The sequence below is a fragment of the Cyanistes caeruleus genome, chromosome 5 (genome assembly GCF_971803275.1).
Source record: "Cyanistes caeruleus chromosome 5, bCyaCae1.hap1.1, whole genome shotgun sequence".
NCBI classification, from domain to species: Eukaryota; Metazoa; Chordata; class Aves; order Passeriformes; family Paridae; genus Cyanistes; species Cyanistes caeruleus.
The window spans coordinates 5,649,162-5,667,949 of NC_141705.1; the positions used below are offsets into that span (position 1 = coordinate 5,649,162).

An 18,788-nucleotide genomic window follows, 5' to 3' on the forward strand; every position below is an offset into this window, starting at 1 on the left:
TAAGATTATGTGGATTACAATTTCTCACTGTTCTTGATGGGCACAGCCACTGTGGCTCCACAGCATTAGTTATGGTCCATCATGCTGATAATGAGTTTCTTAATAAGTCCCTTAGTACTCTCTGACAATGACTCATACTTCCGAACTAGGATCTCCTTGAAAATCTCTGTGTAATGGATGAAATACTGTATCCCAGTGAAGATTTTTAAATTTTTTTTTTTTTTTTTAACCTGTGTGTTTAGGGAAAAGCTAGGCAATTTTTAAAGGAACGGTGTGCTTAGAGATAAGCAGTTCTAAGGAGAAGTCAGATATAACTGTCTAGAGAGACAAAGGTGAAATGTGAGCTCTGATCTCAGTGATAATTGCTCTCTCTGCTTTACAGAAAGTTGGATATTCTAGAATAGACATTAGTCATGAAAACAGCCTCAGTTGTACTTTTAAAATTACTCTATCATGAAACTATCACCAGTAATCTGCAAAACTTAACCAATCTAACTCTAACCAATGCCTGTCTCTTGGAGAATGCTTCAACCCACATCGTATTTTCTACAGTTTTGGATGAAACCTGTCAACTCATCGAGCTTTCAAATGTTTTGAAGAGGTGTCACACACTGAACTGTTTTTTAACTAAGAATAGTGAAATGTGGATTTGATTTGAATGTCTGAAAGTTTTCTGTCTTCAGTATAACTTTGAAAAATAGGACTCTGAATACAAAACCATTAGGACTCTAGAGCATAACACACTGGACTTGTTTATACAGCATTTCTCCTGCCATTTGTGGTCTGTGTGTTTTGATAAAATTATGGTTAAATCATAGCTAACCTTGAATTCAATTATTTTAGGCGTTTGGAAATAAGATGATTATCCCTTCCTTGGATGGGGACCTCTTCCAGTGGGATCGGGATAGAGAGAGCATGGAAGCCGTTCCTTTCACCGTTGAATCTCTTCTCGAGTCATCCTACAAATTTGGCGAGGACGTTGTCTTAGTTGGGGGAAAGTCTTTGACCACCTATGGGCTGAGCTCCTATTCAGGGAAGGTAAGAGCCTGAGAAGGTGTTTTGTGTCTGTGTGTTTTAAGATCTGCATTGCAAACAGGAAACTCCTGAGGTTTAAACTGTGGTGCAGCTTGAGTGTTCAACTGCAGGGCACAAAGGGGCAGAACCTGAGCTTGATGGGCTGCAGTCGGTGGCAGGGGACTGCAATCTCCTGCCTGGGAGCTCCTGCTCTGCACCCTGTGCTGGCCTTGTCTCACCATTTGCTAACCCAGCAGAATGCTGTTCACTTTTTACTGGAGTAGTTTTGTGCTGGGTTAGCTGTAGCAGGGGATCAGGGAGTGCCAGAGCCAGCACAAGGGAAGGGACAGGGAATTTGTCACCAGAGCACAGTGAGAGGTTGGGAGGGATAACCCCTTCCTGTGGGAGGAGTTCAGCTTTTATTATCTGGCACTGTTTGAAGTAGACTTTGCAGTTCAGCTCACTGTGTATTAATGTTTTAGGTGACACCTTTTTTTCAACTAATTTCAGATTTTTCAAAACTAATGAGAACAGAAAAAATTCAGCATATGCAAAAGTTAAGGACTCTTAGTTGTCAGTGTGTTTACTATCAGAAGTTGTTCTCCTTATATTTTAAAGTCTTATTTAAAAGTTAAGTTAAATGTCAGGTGTCATTGAAGTGCTTGTAGATACTTTGTGTAGTGAAGAACAGACATCTGGTGGTTCAGAAACATTGCATTTCAAAACAAAATATTCAGTGAAAAAAATTAAAGGTTCCCAGTGTTTGTTTTCAACAAAATCAGAGTGGTTTTTTTTTTCATTTTCACCATACATTTTAATATGGAACACTTCTATGGTGTTGTGTGGAATCATCACTAATGATAAAGCACACAGATCCCGAAGCAGAGTTCATGAATTCCTTTTGATTTCCTCAGTGGTCACAGAGGGCTCTGTGCACCAACAGGCTCCTCCTCCAGTGCTCAGAAGAGGAAATTTTCATTTCTGTTTTGATTCCTGGCTTATGTTCACAGTAGCAAAGCTGCTTCCTAGAGGAAATAGTACCTGACTCTTCCTTCCTAAGAGTTTGGGCAGTTTAATCTCTCTGGCATTACCCATATAATGCAAATTCTCATTGAGATTTGGGACTGTTGGAAACTGTATGACTGTGAGAGTTCATTAATGTTTTCTTTTCCTTTTAATAGCTGACAAGGCAAAGGGGGAAGGCGTTGTGGTATTTTATATAAATCAATAGTACTTCATTTGAAGCTGATAGAGTTAGGCTGAGACAAATATGACATGAAAGCAGAATTATCTGTGGGTCTTGCAGGAATGTTCTTTTGATGTCCATAGAACTAGTGGGAAAAGAGAGAGCTCAGGTTTCTTTGTGTTAGAAGTACATGCAAAATATAGTCAAATGGTAGTCAAAATACCACAGACTGTAAACTTCCTAGAATCCTTTGAAAGTTTGCATTATGAGAAGCCGTTATCTCTTAAACCAGGCTTTTCAGCATCCCTCCAGCCAAACATCTAAAGTCACAGAGTTCCAAACTGCCTGCCAGCCAAGAACAGGCTGTAAGGATTGTTAGCTTTGAATATTGCTGTTGATTACATTTGTTTTGAAGTTGCACATGTGAGCCTGCCTTGTCCCTCAGGTGAAGTACATCTGCTCAGCCGTGGGCTGCCGCCGCTGGGATGACGAGGAGACAGAGCAGGAGGAGACGCTCCTGTTACACCGCACCCAGAAAACCGTCCGAGCTGTGGGGCCACGCAGTGGCAATGAAAAGTGAGTCAGAAATGTTCAGGAACAGTCCCGTAGAGATGGTGAGACAGAAAAGATAGGAATCAGATCACAGTTGCTACCCTTGTCCTTGCTCACCTCAGAAACATTCGCCACTGTAGTACTGCACAATGCAAACGTCACTATAATTTTTGTTCTAATTGTTGTTTTTGTACAAGAGGAGACAGTTTAAAAGTCCTCTTATAATCTACTCACTTTAAGGTTCTTTACCTACTAATGGTTATTGCCACTGGGGAGGTGGGTTAAACGTGATGTCTTAAGCTTTCATTTTAAGTTGATGTTTTAAATCATTCTTAAATTTATGTTGTTCATTCCATAATGTAGGTGGTGTGTTCTTTCTAAGCTGAAGAAACTGGTTCAATCTGTGATTTTTCTAACACTGTCACATTGAAGTTTTAATACATCAAGATTTCTTTAAAATTGCAGACATGTATTTTCTGAAAAACAAAACAAAAACCAAACTCACTTCATAAAACACGGACTTCAAAAGCTGGGTTCTGTACATAGATGCAAGTAACTACCCAGCAACATAGTGGAGAGCCAGTCATTCCCTGTTCCCCTGCTCCCTCTTCTGTTTGCAGCACGATGTGACAGGTTGTGAGTTTGTAGCCTATCAGAGAGAACATAATGAGAACTCAGTCGATTAACAGATCAGATGTCTGAGAGTATAAATCTTGGTTTCTATGTTTATTGGAGACAGATATTAACCAGGAGAGGTGTGTCAAAACCATAGTATTTAGTCTCGTGTCCCAGAATCCTGCTGTCTCTGTGGTGAGAAACAGAGGTGCTTTCCTGGTGACACAGAATGGGTAGGAAACATCTGGGGTTTTAATCCAGAATAAGTAACATCTTTAATAAATCGACTGAGTGTATGAAATATGCCAAACCTTTACCTGAAGGGTGTATATTCTTTAAAGAGCCAGTTTGGGCTCCTGGTGGTTGCCAGATTGGTAAGAAGCATTAGGTACCCAAATACACTGTTCAAGAAATATTTACCACTTCATGCTGTCCAAGACACAAACATGCCATCCTTTTCCCATTTGTCTCTTTGTAGGTATACAGGAACTGAAGAGTTTTTTTGCTGTGCAAGAAAACTCTGCTCCTTACACATTTCATTTTGGTGTTAACCTATGGGACATGAGCAGTCCTAGTTTCATGAAGTACCTGTCAAAGGATCTGAGTTAGGTTGTATGTGTCGTTAAACAAAAAAAGCATTGCCCCTTTCTCAGTTTGAAAAATCTTGTTTCCAGTTAAATCCACTAAATTAGTGAAGAGAAAAATGGCTCGTTAGAATGCTTCTTCTTAGCAGCATTGTACTTACTGCTTTCATCAGCTACAGGTTTTCTTACTAAGCAGACCCAGCTGTAGTACTTGGTGATTTTAATTTTCCTCTTCATACACTAAACCTTTAATGCCATTGGCCCTACTTTACCAGATTTTTTCTCAGTTCACCCATCATGTTGGACAACATTTCCCAGCTTGTTTGATTTGTGTTCTGGATAAGCATTCCCCTCCTAGTACAGTTTTGTTCATTTGACAGTCTGAGAGTTTACTATAAAAATATGGGCCAAATATAGGTAATTCAGTTTAGAAATCTTCTGCACAGAGGACTTTGGACTTCCCTGGAATATAAAAGCTGTTTCTACAAAGGTTTTGTCTTTTTCTTTGAGGTGGAATTTCAGTGTTGGTCACTTTGAGCTGCGCTATGTCCCAGATATTGAAACTAGAGCAGGATACATTGAGAGCAATTTTAAATCAACTATGAACAAAGAAGAAACAAAAATTATTTCAGATGTGGATGAGCAGGAAGCTATGATGAAAGACACAGTGATAAAGGTCTCTGTGGCTGACTGGAAGGTGATGGCTTTTAACAGACGAGGAGGACATCTGGAATGGGAATACCAGGTAGGGGGAAAGACAGAATATTAAATATCACAAAAGTAGACGTTTTGAAGATGTCTTTCATCTTTGGTTTCAGGCACTGTCTTTGTTAAGAAGCACACATCTGCTTGTAATTTTTTTTTACTGAAGTTCTGACTTTGAGCTGCTGCATCTGTTACAAAAATTTAAACAAGAAATTTAAGCACTTTTTTATTATTCTTATTTAATAGCTCATTAATACAACATTCATTTTCCAATTACCTCTCTCCCCTTCAGTTTTGCACTCCAATTGCTTCTGCATGGCTGCTTAAGGATGGCAAAGTAATTCCAATAAGTCTATTTGATGACATGAGTTACACAGCTAATAATGAGGTACTGGAAGATGAAGAAGATCTTGTGGAAGCTGCCAGAGGGGCCACAGAATCCAGTGTCTATTTGGGTGAGACACCAACTGCAGCATTTTCTGTAGCAAACATTATTCATTTCTCTGTTGAGGTTATAGTAAAGCAAATCTTTTTGTACTGGTAGATTTCAAACCCATAAATCTTTTCCATTTTGATTCTGAAATGTTCATTGCTTCATAGTTTCAGTACATTGGAAATTACTAACAGTCTTGAAAGTTTAGAAAGCAGGTTGTCAGCTTACAGAACAGCCTTACTGCCTATTGATTTGTACACTGATTGCAGTAACTTACTGTGAAGAAAATTCAGATAAGATTTTACATGGCTTAGTTTTCATCCAGCTGTCAGGATTCATTGGATGTGGTTTGTGACAATTTGAAATAGAGTGGCTTGAGGTCCTCCTCCTCAGCTGTCTCTGGGAAGTAAAGGTGCTTTATTTTTCTTAGACTTGGTTTGCCTTAGCCTTTTTCCCTAAGTCTTTGCACCTTGTAGCTTTCCAGTTAATGGTTAGAAAACAGGTAAAGAGTAACAGTGGGAAGAGGCTAGATTGATCCAGCCTTCCTCGTAATGGCTGTTTTGTGCAGCATTAACAAGGTTAGGAAGTTTGAATGAGGTCTTAACTTCTGCAAATCCCAGACTCCTTTATAGCTCTTAAAAATTGCTGGCACTTTCCTGCAGCACCAGATTTCCAGCAGTAACAATGAGATGTCCTGAACTGTTGCTTTCCTGGAATAGAGGGAAGATCCTACTGACTTTATTGAGCCTAGCAATCAGACTCAGTATCTCAGGTTCTCTGAAGGAATATTTTCAAAAAAGTTTTTAACAATGTGTTTTGACTAGGCAGTTTTATTCCAGGGGTAAGAGAACCAAATCTAAAGACTAATACGCTTCCTTGTTTTTTACTTAGGTATGTTCAGGGGCCAGTTGTATCTTCACTCATCAGTCAGAATTTATGAGAAATTCCCAACCAACCCAAAGGCTCTGGAATCCAGGAATGATAATGCAATTATTCCTCTTCCCAAAATCAAATGGAAACCTTTAATCCGTAAGTAACAATTCAGAGTTTAATTTATTACCTCAGCTCAGAAAAGACAGTCAATTTTTCTGATTTCCAGTGTGTTTCAAACTAGTCTGATGTTTCCAGCTGTAAACTACCTCAGGAATATCTCTGTGCTTTAATAAGGGTTTATGTTTTTCTAATTAAATGTTTAATGTCTTGTTTTCTTTTACTAGGGTTTTGACAGGGTGTTTATTAGTAATGAAATGTTTGGTCTTCTTAAACAAATTTTTCAACAAAAAGATGAAGTTTTTTGCAGTGATGTGAACATGAGTGAATTGAATTCAGGGGAGAATTACTGAGGAATTGTTACTTTAAAGTACCTTTTGTAATGTTTCCTTCTAGGAAGTTTACTTCTCATGATCCGATTCAAGAGGAATTTTGTAAGCTTATGCAACTGGAGTTCTCTTTAAATTAATGTGAGAACAGAATTTTACAAAGAATGGAGATTTTATATACTCTGCAGAATAAGCAGTCTGTACTTGAAATAAAGCTCAGAAAATTTTGTCTTTTCTATGCTTAGATTCTCCTTCCAGGACTCCAGTGCTGGTGGGATCTGATGAGTTTGATAAGTGTCTCAGCAATGACAAGTATTCCCATGAGGAATACAGCAATGGAGCACTGTCGGTTCTGCAGTACCCATATGGTAGGTGAAGTTCCAGACTTTGAAGTGTTTCAAATACCTAGGTTTTATTATCTGTGATTTTCAATAAATGACCATTTGTTTGACCTTAAATATGTGCATTTTTAATATTTAATGAACTAGGAAATTTTTGCTCTAACTAGGATTCGTGGATTGCGATGGAGGTACCACGTGAAGCACAACAAAGTGCCAGGAATTGCTACTGAAGAGCTGTTGTGTGTGCTGCTGTTGCTATTGAGAGTTGTTTGCAGTGGAAAAATCTTAGGAATTACTTTTTTCTGGATTTGCTAACAGTGCTGGAGACTCAAGATGGTTGTCACAAGTTTTCCATATGGAAGATATTGTGATTCAAAGCTAGGAAGTCCTAGTTGCTGTCCACAACTCTAATTAACTGAATTTGCTTATGTGCCATTTAAAATCAAGGGGCATGAGAGTAAAAACACCCCATGTCTGTTGAGACCTATTAATGAGAAACCAAAGCTGTTTCATGGGTACCTGCAAGTAAATCTGTGTTCTCTTTGTGTGTTTTATACACAGATAATGGTTATTACTTACCCTACTACAAAAGGGAGAGAAATAAACGTAGCAATCAGATCACTGTCAGATTTTTTGATGACACGAACTACAAGAACATTCGCAAAAAGGATCCTGTTCTTCTTCTTCACTGGTGGAAAGAAATTGTTGGCACCATTGTATTTTGTATCGTGGCCACAACCTTTATTGTGCGCAAACTCTTCCATCCCCACCCTTACAGCAGAGTAAGTATTTTTTTCTGAATCCCAAATACAGAAGGAATTATTTTAGCTGTTTCTTTCAGTTTGGACTCTGCAATGAGTAATATTAATAAGTTAATAACTAATGAGATAACAATATCAAAAGCCTAAATTTATTGTTTAATCTGTGTGTGAAGGCTGCCAGCTGCCACATACAATTTGCTTAACTGCTTCAGCAAGCAGATTAGACTGCTTCTGACGTGTCTGGAGATATTTATTTAATGCCATATCTAGGATACAAACCAGTCTCAGGCACTCAAGGATTTGATTTTGTCTGTTTGTTTGTTTTGTTCTTGTTTTGGAAATCCTTGTTAGCTGCGGAAGGAGTCTGAAACACAGTGTCAGACTGATTGTAAGTATGAGCCCACTTGTGGAGACATTAAAGACAACAGCTGGAGTGATGCCAAGAACTCTGGATATGTGTCAAGGTGAGGTCTGTTCAACACAACATAAACAGGGTGTTTAATCAGTATGGCTGCTAATACTGTCTGGAGATAGAAAGAGTAGGTGTTCACCTGTTCTTACCTAGGAACTCCTAGGAACTCCCAGTCCTCTGCAGGATAATCAGCATCTGGCAGAAAGGACTCTGTGACCCCGTTACTTGTGGGACATTGCAGTTATGATTAGTCTGCAAAATTCCAGAGAGTCAACAGATTACATGTGATCAGAAGTATTGCCCTCATATTTCTTGCTGATACGCAAAAAAAGAGATTGATCCTTGTAAGTCTTAATCATGTTAATTATGGATCTTGTAGGTCTTAATCATGGATGTGTTTATGGTGTAAGGCAGAGAAAGGCAGTTGCAGATGGAAATAGATGACATTTTATATACTCTGCAGAATAAGCAGTCTATAAAATAATAAAATAAATAATAAATAAAACCGTTATTAGTTTTACAAAAGAGTTGGTTAAGGCAGAAGGCTTAATAGGAGCATACTCCAGAGCAAATGTGACCATTTCCTGTACATTTGTAACTCAGTGAAAGTAAAAACTGGAGTGTTTAAAATGAGGAAAAGTAAGAAAAGTAATATGATATTTAAGAACAGTGATGTTTTGGATGGAATGTTTAGAAGGACTAGTTGCAGAAACAGTTTTTTGGGGTAGAGTTAAAGGCAAATCATGATTTAGAAAATACTCAGCTATAGAAATGTGGGCTGTATACTCAGGATCCAGTAGGCATGCAACATAGTGATCTGAAAAACCTCTTCAGTTTGTCCAGTGCATGCAGAATGAATCCTGCTGGCCTGTGATAAACTCTGCATAAATAGATATTTAGCAGCTGTCCATTTCACAGATAGGGAATTGCTCACAGTGGGTGAGCAGGGAAAAATAAGAAATTCTGCAAATCCTTCAGCATGTTTTGCCTGTACAGAACTACTTCAGTCATGGTCATAAATGACTTTATTTTTCTGTCTATACTAATGCATTTTTCTCCTCTATCCTCCCTCCCTTCTTCTGTCCCTTCCTCATACCCCTCTGTTCCCAGATACCTGACAGATTTTGAACCAATTCAATGTCTGGGTCGTGGAGGTTTTGGAGTGGTTTTTGAAGCCAGAAATAAAGTGGATGACTGCAACTATGCCATCAAGAGGATCCGATTGCCCAACAGGTAATGAATGGGTTTGCTGGGACACAGAAGAATGAATGATTGGTGAGATCCCATCCTACACAGAACCATCTGCTCCTCAACTGAATTCTCAGCTATTATTTTAGGATGAATGACATACTATTTAATGGGGGGCTGGCTTAGTTTTGGCCTAGAAAATTGGGCATATGCAATCCCAGCAGAGGTGACCTGCTTGGCTAAAACCCTTGCATAGTAGATCCCATTGTGTGGATGCTGCTTCATGGGGATTTCCTTGATGAATGGAGCCTTTGCGAACAGGACCAGTTATTGTAGTGCTGTTCATGTGCTTCTCTCCTTCCTCTCCTTGCCTTTCTGATTCCATCTCCTCTTTCTTTTCTCTTTCCCTCACCTACTTTTTTGACTCCATTTGCCCATTTGTTTCATTTTCTGGTCCCACAACCCCTACCTTTTCTCTCAGTCATAGGTGGTCAAGACATGTTGCTGAATTACCCTACCCCGAGCTTGCAGCACTTACTTTTACTGGGAGATGGGAGACACTGCTTCTGGAAATCTCAAGTTAGAACAGCAAGAGGGAGGGGGTAAAGCTATGAAATCTAGAATTATGTTTTTCTGAATGTGGTAAATAAGTGTGACCATTTAAGATGAAAGATTTTGTTCAGAGATTTAAGGTAGCCTAAATTCTTCTTTTCCAAGCATATACAAAGCTGTTAAATAAAACCATCAGACTTTATTTGATCCAGTTACAGTCTTACTCCTTCAGTAAGACTGAACGCTGCCTACTTCCCTGTCCACAGAACAGAAATAGTCCTTATGCAATCTCCTTACCTATTGCCAATTAAAAAACAAATACTAAAGATATTGCTGTCTGTCTTCTGTGTCAGTGTCTTCTACATCCCTGTAGAATATTTCTGTTTAAAATCCTTTTTCTATCCTTGAGAACAGTTGAGAGGAAGATGAACCTTTACTTCTTGTTTTTGCTGCCTGTAATTATGTGAAAATGGAAGACTAAATATTGAGCCATTATGAGCACATTCTGTTCCTCCACACTTCTAAGCTAAAGGAGTTACTCTGGGGAATTTCAGACATACTTTTGTTTTGATATGAAAAGCAAAAAAGGCACTGCTGGCCTGGTGTATACTGGGGCAGCTTTGACTAAATTCCTTTTGCTAAAATTTTTGTGCTGTGCTGTTGATTTTTTGTGACCATGTTTCTTTTTCTGCATACCTCAAACTGCAGGGAGCTGGCTCGTGAAAAGGTCATGAGGGAAGTCAAGGCTCTGGCTAAGCTCGAGCATCCAGGGATTGTTCGGTATTTCAATGCATGGCTGGAAGCTCCCCCTGAGAGATGGCAGGAGAAGATGGATGAGCAGTGGTTAAAAGATGAAAGGTAACTCATGGGGCTCTTTTTAACAATTGCATTTGAGATTGTATGTCAAGAGAACTAGAAAACTGGTAGAAGATCTGGGAAGATGGAGGGACTGTCTAGGAGAGATGGTTGCTAACTTAGCCTGACAACTTTTCAGTTGAACAGGTAAAAATATATCAGCCTCTTGATTTATAGTTCTCTCTTGTGTTAAAGTCCTTATTTCAGCTTAGGAAACATCACATGGTTCTTAATTGAACTGGTGTAACTGAATCTTGTAGTGAGTGGAAGGTTGAAGCATTCAACCATTCAAGTTGCTGTGATTCATTTTCAAACTTCGGCATCTCTGCCTTCCTTCTTCCTTTCTACTGCTTTCCTTCTCTTCATTGTCTTCAGTTAGGTGGACCTGATACAGTATTCAGTGAATTCATTTCAGCAGAAATATGTGAGGGATAATCAGACTGATGATTCGTGAAGCTTGGTAGAAAAAGATAAAAAATGGAAAATTAGATAAAGGAGTTAGAGAATGTGAAGAGAGAGGAAAAAGTGGGTGTATGTTGGCATTTATAGAATGAGGCCTAATACAAGAGTGCTGGGTGGTTTCATAATAACATCTTAACGTGCCTCACAATTTTTAGAATGCAGCGACCTTTATATTTCAGGCATCAAATTAACATTTCACAGCTGTAATTCTTCCAAGGCACTTTAAATAGTCCTTGTAGTGCGTGTTCCAAAGGGCTGGATTTTTGCAAACTGAAGATGAGCTTGATTGCACATTAGGAACCCAGGCAGTAGAGCTTGTTAAATATTCCTTTATCAACACTTTTGAGAAAACATTATCCTTTCTATGGCACAGGTGCTAAATCCTGGTTATTCATGATTCCCACACTTGTGCAGTCATTCCTTGTTGAGATATGACACAGGTGTCAGGGGTAGCAATTGTTAAAATCTGGCCTTTTGAAGTGCATTTCTAGTGGAATAATTAGAATCTACTACAATTTCTCTGGTATTGATCTCTCAACTTCATCTTCCAGCACTGATTGGCCACTCAGTTCTCCCAGCCCAATGGATGTCCCATCATTTAAGATCACAACAGAACCATTTTCAACAGAGGAACACATTGAAGTTACTGCAGCATCGTCCGAGAGGGTGAGGTCTGTGGGGATACCCTGTGGTCAGTCAGATTCATCTGGAAGCCAGTTTTCCCCTCTGGAATTTTCTGACACAGACAACAGGGACTTGCAGCACTCAGAAGATCCACTATTAAACCTTCAGGACAGTGTCCTTACAGGCTGTGATGTAGAAGACAGTACTATAAACAGTAATGAGCTGGGACACTCCTTAGAAATCTGTTCTTCAGCTGTTCCTGTTGTACATCTGAAGGAAGGGACCTCCTCCTCTATTGTGTTTGAGGATTCTGGCTGCGGAAATGCCTCTAGTAAGGAAGATAAAATTGATGTTTCACATAATGAGAGTCCTTCTGAGGATAAAGGGAAAAGTACAAAGGAATCTGATAACAAGAAATCTGCTTCAGGAAGTCCCCTCTCTGTTTCTCCTCCAAGGCCAACAAGTTTAAGCCTGGACCTTTCTAAAAACACTGCAGAAAAAGTCAAACCCACCTCTCCAAAGGTGTATCTGTACATCCAGATGCAGCTCTGCCGGAAAGAGAACCTTAAAGACTGGATGAGCAGAAGATGCACCATAGAGGAGAGGGAAAGGACAGAGTGTTTGCAGATCTTTCTGCAGATTGCTGAAGCTGTTGACTTTCTACATAGCAAAGGATTAATGCACAGGGATCTCAAGGTTTGTATCCATAGGTTGTTGTATGTGGGAGGAATGTGGCACTGGAGACAAAGCCTGCCAAAATAGCTGACTCCTCTCAGTGACCTCAGCATGGGTGTTCAAAAAGCTGAATTAATGTCTGTACAATAATCTGGAGGCGCAGTGCTCCAGGAAATAAACATTCATCACTTGTTACTGCAATTAAAGTCTTTCTTACAAGAAAGACTTCTTGTACCTGGCACAGATCAGTGGCATTTGTCCTATGGTATTTTTAATTCATGTTCTTTGTACAGGGTTATTCAGTGCTGAGCTGTGTGACAAAGCTATTTTGGATCCTGTTCTACTATTTCAAGTGAAGCAGATAATTGGCAGTTTGAGCTTGCAGTTGGACTTGATCTTAAAAGTCTTTTCCAACCTAAATAATTCTGTGATTCTAATTCTGGTATTTTCCTTCTTTCTATAGCAATACAGCCTAAAAGGAGAAGTATTGCCCTTGGTTAGAGAAAGTAAAAATTAAGTATTACTGCTCTGGGATTGAAATGTAAAGTATCCTGGAGTGGAACTGTGAGCCAATGCCAGCAGTCACAATGAAGCTTTCTGAAGGATTCACAGTATTTTTAATGTCTCACAGCATTCAGACAGTGAGGAATGGGAAAGGTGGTTTACACCTCTGGTGTTTAGTGTAACTGAAGTCAGGAGTAACTTTTACCTTCTCTTTCATTTCATTCATGATCCTTCTATGCTAGTGTCTAATTTTGCTGAAACTTAAAAGGAGTTTCAAATCCAATAATCCTCAAAGGATATGTCAGAGTTAGAAAAACTCGTGAGTCCTTCCAAGTATTTTCTTTTCCCATCAGCATTAGGCAATTACCTTGAACCAGTTATCTGACAAATCTTTAGTGCTTGAGAAACTGACCATAAAATAATTAAATCCCTGTACAAATATGTTGCTAAACATGTTAATTAATAACCTTTCTTAACTATACTGTCAGTTGTAGCCCTCTGCAGTCTCACTGAGCTCACTGTTCAGTAAATCTTATGTAGATCTTCACTTAAAACTGTATTCGTCTTAATCAAAAGGTGTGGAGTGTTTTGTTGGAACATCTTAAAAGTTCAGTGCTGGCAGCAGTTTGAACAAGAGATTTAATTTTGTTTACTTGGTATAACCAACTTGGAAGCAGTCTCCCTGGATGAACAGCTTTCTCCTTCAGGAAACTTTCTGTGCTTGTGTAGATGTTATTCTTGGACCCCAAAGTTTATTTGTCTGTTATGTGTTAATTTGGTCAAAACAACATACAGTTTATTTAATTATTTTCTGTACTTTTCAGAAGGTCCTAGGAAGAGATCTCATCTAATTTTGCAATTTGTCCAAGGAATTGGTCATGCAGCCCTGAGTTGGTGCCAGCACTAACAAGTGAATAACCTGCAAAGTGCTTTGGCTTGGCTACAGGCAGAGCTCAGTGATAGCAGAGGCCAGTTCTTGCTCCCATTGGCACCTACAAAAGCTGGTAGATCTGTGTGAAAATACATTTCTATGTCGGCATATTAAAAGATCCAAGAAGTAATCTAAATATTTTAATTAACAGTGCACATTAAAAATGCATTAATTAGGCTCCTGCTAATCAGAGATACTGTAATGACAAGATGGCAGGAATTATGTGGGCAAGCAAAGAGGTCAGAGTTCAAATTCTTTTGAAGAAAGGAAATGCAGAAATGAAAGTCTGTCTGTCAAGTGCATTTACTGTTACTCCTAGGATAAGCTGTCGGTCATGCTTGGCAGCTCAAAAGAAATTATCAGTTTCACAGAACTGCAAGAACAGTCTTGGATACATTTTGCAGCATTAATTGAATTAAACAGAGTATTCCAGATGTGTGAGAAGCTTACTCATGTCTGTGAAAAAATGAGAATTCTTATTCTGACTGAAGAATATGGAGAAAAATTTCTTTGTGCAGGTGGCTAGATAACTGAAGTAGAGGGTGGTTATATTTGACTCTTCTCCTCTGATGATTTAAATCAAAACTCTGTGCTTCTCCCTTAGGCCTTTTCTTTTCCCAAATGTGATCATGATAGTTTATTTTAGCTGGTATCTTGCTATAGCAGAGAGTCCATTCCCCTTATTTGTAGAAATTGTGCCAGCCTGTTCAGAGACAGTCTGTGTCCAGACAGAGAAGCATTGAAATAAACTTTCTGTTACGAGGACTTTTTTCCCCAGGAAGCAAGAAAATCTTGACTTGTATGTTTGTTGGAGGAGAGTGGAGATCAAGGCAATGGGATGCAAACTCCTAATGGAGATGTTTGTTCCTTGAGCATTAAAATTCTGATATCAAGACTTTTGACCATGTGGGTGTGCACTGAGGGGTGGGTGCTCTGTAAATGCTTCAGCCAGAGCCTAGAAATGCTGAGGGTTTACAGGACAGTGGCTTTTGTGCCCTGAATGCACTGTGACTCCAGAGGGCTGGACATTCATTGCAGGGAAATGCAGTAGGAAATAAGACCTGGCTCAGAAGGCAGTTGCAGTGGCAGGCTGTGAGCAGGATCTCTGGAACTGTTTCTCTAGTGCTTCCCTCAGAGGTGGCCTTTGCCTTAAAAACAAACCAAGAAGCCTTTTCTCTGTCTTGTTTCTCATGCTCACAATGGGTTTGTCTTCAACTGAGGAAGTCAGATGGACTTCAAAGAAGGTCAGCTTTGTCGTCCTTTATCTATAATGTGGAAAAATACTGCCTTTTATCTGTCTGCCTGCTCCTGTTGCAGGGCTTATGTCAGCAAAGCCTAGACCATGTTCTCCCAGCTTTGGAGGCTTCAGGAGCTCTGAGAGGAGCTTGCCCAGCACCACCTGCCTCTTCACGGCTTGGCCCTGTACAGCATCCTGCTGCTTCCTTCCCTTTGCAGGATCAGACTGTTCTTCCCCCAAAACTATGTGTTTCTATTTGTAACCCAGCTGGAATGATTATATTTCAAGGGAATAATCATTCTTTTGGTGGGTGCTGTTCTATCAGCCAGGAAGCAAATTTCTTGAAAAACTGTCTGGGATATGCACCATTGGCAAAGGGACATCTCTGTTCCAGTCTCTTTTATCAATAGGCTAAGCCATGGAAAGTTTGTGGCAAACAAGCTAAAGGAAAGTTAAGCCAGATCATCACTGTTGCTGCCTTTCTGAATTGCAAAGTTCTTAAGCTTCTCTCAAAAATAAACTGTTAATTCTGTTATGCAAACAGCTGTTGCCATGTTAAACTGCACAGTTACACTGAAAAGCAGACCTTGTTCCTCTTGTATCTATAATTTAACACTAAGATGATTAGTTAATCACAGCTATGTGCTGGTTAATAATACAGCAAATTACTTTAGCACATAAGGATTAAAATACAAAAGCCCTGGAGATGGAACTGCAGCATGCAGTGTGAAAGTGTCATGTGATGGGGAGCTGGATAACTTACCTGTGCTGTTCCCAGCAGTGCTGGCTCTGGGATGTTCTCAGCAAACCTGTGTGCTGCTGCTAAACCTCTGCTGAATGACAAGAAATGAGCAGTCTGAGTTTCAGGAAGAGACAATGGTTAATGCAGGAGTAATTCCTTTTTCCTGAATAGTTACAATTCTTAACTGCTATCTTAACTGCAGTTCAATGAGTGTTTTTAAACCCTGACAGCTCTGAGTTATAACCAAGTGTTGTAACCACTGAAACACAGATGCTTGTTTGTTACTTACTTTTTCTTTTCACCTCTTTGTTTTCTCAGCCTTCCAATATATTTTTCACAATGGATGACATAGTAAAGGTTGGGGATTTTGGACTGGTGACTGCTATGGACCAAGATGAGGAGGAGGAATCAGTTCTGACCCCAATGCCAGCTTATGCCAGGCACACAGGACAAGTAGGGACCAAACTGTACATGAGCCCGGAACAGGTTTGTGCTCTCTTCTCCAAAGCTGTGCCTGGAAGAGCCCTGAATTTTTGGGAGCTCTGAGATCAGGCACTCCTTGTAAACCATTGCAATCAAGTCACTTAAATTCTGTCTCATCAAAATAGAGTTTTTGAGCTAAATTGAATTTTAAAATGAATATTTAAATATATGTATTTGTTGTAGCAAAAATAGTGGCTAATTATTCAGACAGGATGCATTAATTTTTCTTGGTTTTAATGCAGTATAGGAAGGCAGCTGTAAAAGATACTAGTTAATTGAGGAAGGAGACACTTTTGTGCATGAGGTTTAAGTAAGGTGGAACATTTTGCTTTGCAGCACAGAGGAGCTGAGGATCAGGACTTTGCTCCCTGGTACTCATTGCTGAAGTTTGCCAATGCTCCTGTGCTGCAGCTTTCAGCTCTGCACAGGGCTGATGACTTCCACAGGTGGACTTGCAGTGGTCTTGTTTACTGTGTACATAATTGAAGCCAGTGAGTAGCTTGATTGCCCTGACCCTGATTTTGCTTTCTCAGATCTGTGGCAACACCTATTCACACAAGGTGGATATCTTTTCTCTGGGACTGATTCTCTTTGAGCTGCTCTACCCCTTCAGCACACAGATGGAGAGGGTCAAGGTATGTGTGGTGTTGGGTTATCTTCAGTTTGAGCATTTGTTTAAAACAGCTATTTGCTTGGTGGACCACTGGCAGGAGGTTCCTGTCCTGTTTTCTTTGGAGAAAAGCCTTGCAGCTAGGAGCACAAGTTCTTTATCAGCCTTGTACAGTCCCCCTGAATCACTGAAAATAAACTGCAGTCTTCCTAATGTGTGCAGTTGAATTGAGGCTTTAATTTCTTCACAAAGCTCCTCTGTTGTCAAGCCAAGTAAGAGAAATTATTGAACTACGGTATCCAAGAACTCAAGCAACAAATATAGCTTGTGACTTTAAGCCTACCAGCTTGGTTTTCATTCAAGAATTGGAACCATGCTGTGCATTTTGATTATTTCTTCCTTCATTTGCATCTGCAGTGCTTTTTCACCCAGAGCACTTGGTGAAAAATGGTTGTTCCTTTTCCTATAGGGAGTCTTAGCTGTGAGTCTCGCTCAGCTTCAAGCACAGTCTTCCCATAACTGATGACATTCATTGCACCAGATGTGAATTTGAGATATTTGATGGTGCATTACAGCTCTTGCTTTCTATTAAAATGTGAGATCCATCTTACTCAGGAACAAGTTCATGGAGAACAGGGACTACAGCCAGAAAGGTCTCTCCTCTGTGACAACCAATGACCTGTACAGGAAAGAAAGAGTCATTAAAACTTGTATTTATCATTTAAATGTGCTTGGGGGCCTTATATTCTCAGGTGAAGATGGAGTGGGTTTAGCAGTGATGTAAGAAACAACTTGAACAGCAGCCTGACCAAGTGCTTCATCTGTTGCATTCTCTTGATTAAAATGATCTGACTTTTAATGGCACAAGGAGTACAGTCCAGAGGAGGAATTGGTGTTTAATTTGAACCCCTGGCAATGAAACCAGTTTCAGTTTCTCTAAATCAGTTTTTCTGAAACAAAATACCCAGGAAAGAGCCATCCTGCATTCTCAGATCTCTTGCAGCAGCGATTACAGGCTTTGCCCTTCCATTTTCTCTCCTAAGAACAGAAGCAAAGTAAGTAATCAGAATGAAAATTCCTAAATTGCATCTAACTTGAAGTTTTTACTTCAAGAGACTGCCCTGACTTTCCAGGATTTTCACTCATTTTCACTCTTTTTGCTAAAAAGAAACCATGCCCTTTCATTGCCAGCTTCTGGCGCTTGCTACTTCAGTAGTTATTTCTGAGTTGTTACACTGAGGTTTTCATTGGCATCAGCCAAGCATTAGCACTGCTTGCTGAAGCAAAACATGCTCTGCCTGACCAAGTAACCCAGCAAATTCTAGGAATTTGTGACAACTGGCTGGAAAAATCCCCAGAGGTGGAGCGTGAGAGCTGCCTCTGTCTCAAGCTGTGAGCAGTCAGTAGCAGTGCAATTTATTTCCAAATGAAATGCTGGAAAACAGATCACTAAATGCAGACTGACCTGAGAACAGGAGAAAAGTTCTCTGAAGCATTTTAATGTCATCAAACTCAGTTCTCTTGAACAGGAGTTTGGCTGTTGCCCGTCACTATTAACTGGTCACTTTATACTTCCAGTGGAGTAATAGCGAAATTCATTTTGATTTAACTTTAAAACTCTTGTATTTTGTGCTCAAATTTTTGTAAAAGGAGATGCTTCCAAAAAAGTTCGTGCTGAATACTGTGCTTCTGGCTGAACATGGGAAGAACAGTCACTAGATGGAGCCAGTGGCCTTCATATGAAAGAAGCCCAGAAATGGCCAACACAAGTGCTTTCTAAACTGCTGACAAATCTTCTCATTCCTCCTTAAATGTTAAACAAAGACTGGTGCTCACATTGGTAATGCAGAGACAGTCACTTCATGTGTCTTGGTACTGGTGTAGGCCATCTTGGGAGTGCACAGATTTCTTGATTTTGTTCAGTTAAAGTGAGAAGTACAAGTTCATGTATCTGACTGATTTAAAACTACAGGGATCACAATTCTTGTAGTGCAACTCCTACT

General features: G+C 39.7%; 1 protein-coding gene and 1 long non-coding RNA gene across 2 annotated transcripts in view; one reads left to right on the top strand and one right to left on the bottom strand.

Moving 5' to 3' along the window:
- EIF2AK3 (eukaryotic translation initiation factor 2 alpha kinase 3) overlaps positions 1-18,788 on the top strand; it is a 42,194-nt gene that overhangs the window by 20,875 nt on the left and 2,531 nt on the right. Inside the window, exons 3-15 of the mRNA XM_086891573.1 lie at positions 844-1,038; positions 2,646-2,776; positions 4,462-4,696; positions 4,949-5,111; positions 5,981-6,118; positions 6,654-6,776; positions 7,311-7,531; positions 7,862-7,974; positions 9,033-9,155; positions 10,371-10,520; positions 11,531-12,299; positions 16,011-16,178; positions 16,709-16,810. Of these exons, the coding sequence (XP_086747699.1) occupies positions 844-1,038; positions 2,646-2,776; positions 4,462-4,696; positions 4,949-5,111; positions 5,981-6,118; positions 6,654-6,776; positions 7,311-7,531; positions 7,862-7,974; positions 9,033-9,155; positions 10,371-10,520; positions 11,531-12,299; positions 16,011-16,178; positions 16,709-16,810 (2,631 nt within the window). The remainder of the gene's footprint in view (positions 1-843; positions 1,039-2,645; positions 2,777-4,461; positions 4,697-4,948; positions 5,112-5,980; positions 6,119-6,653; positions 6,777-7,310; positions 7,532-7,861; positions 7,975-9,032; positions 9,156-10,370; positions 10,521-11,530; positions 12,300-16,010; positions 16,179-16,708; positions 16,811-18,788) is intronic.
- On the bottom strand, positions 8,072-17,464 carry LOC147652883 (uncharacterized). Its single transcript, XR_015287570.1, has 3 exons — positions 15,982-17,464; positions 15,714-15,783; positions 8,072-8,174 (listed from the first exon to the last, which is right to left on the bottom strand). It is a non-coding gene; the product is annotated as an uncharacterized LOC147652883 (long non-coding RNA).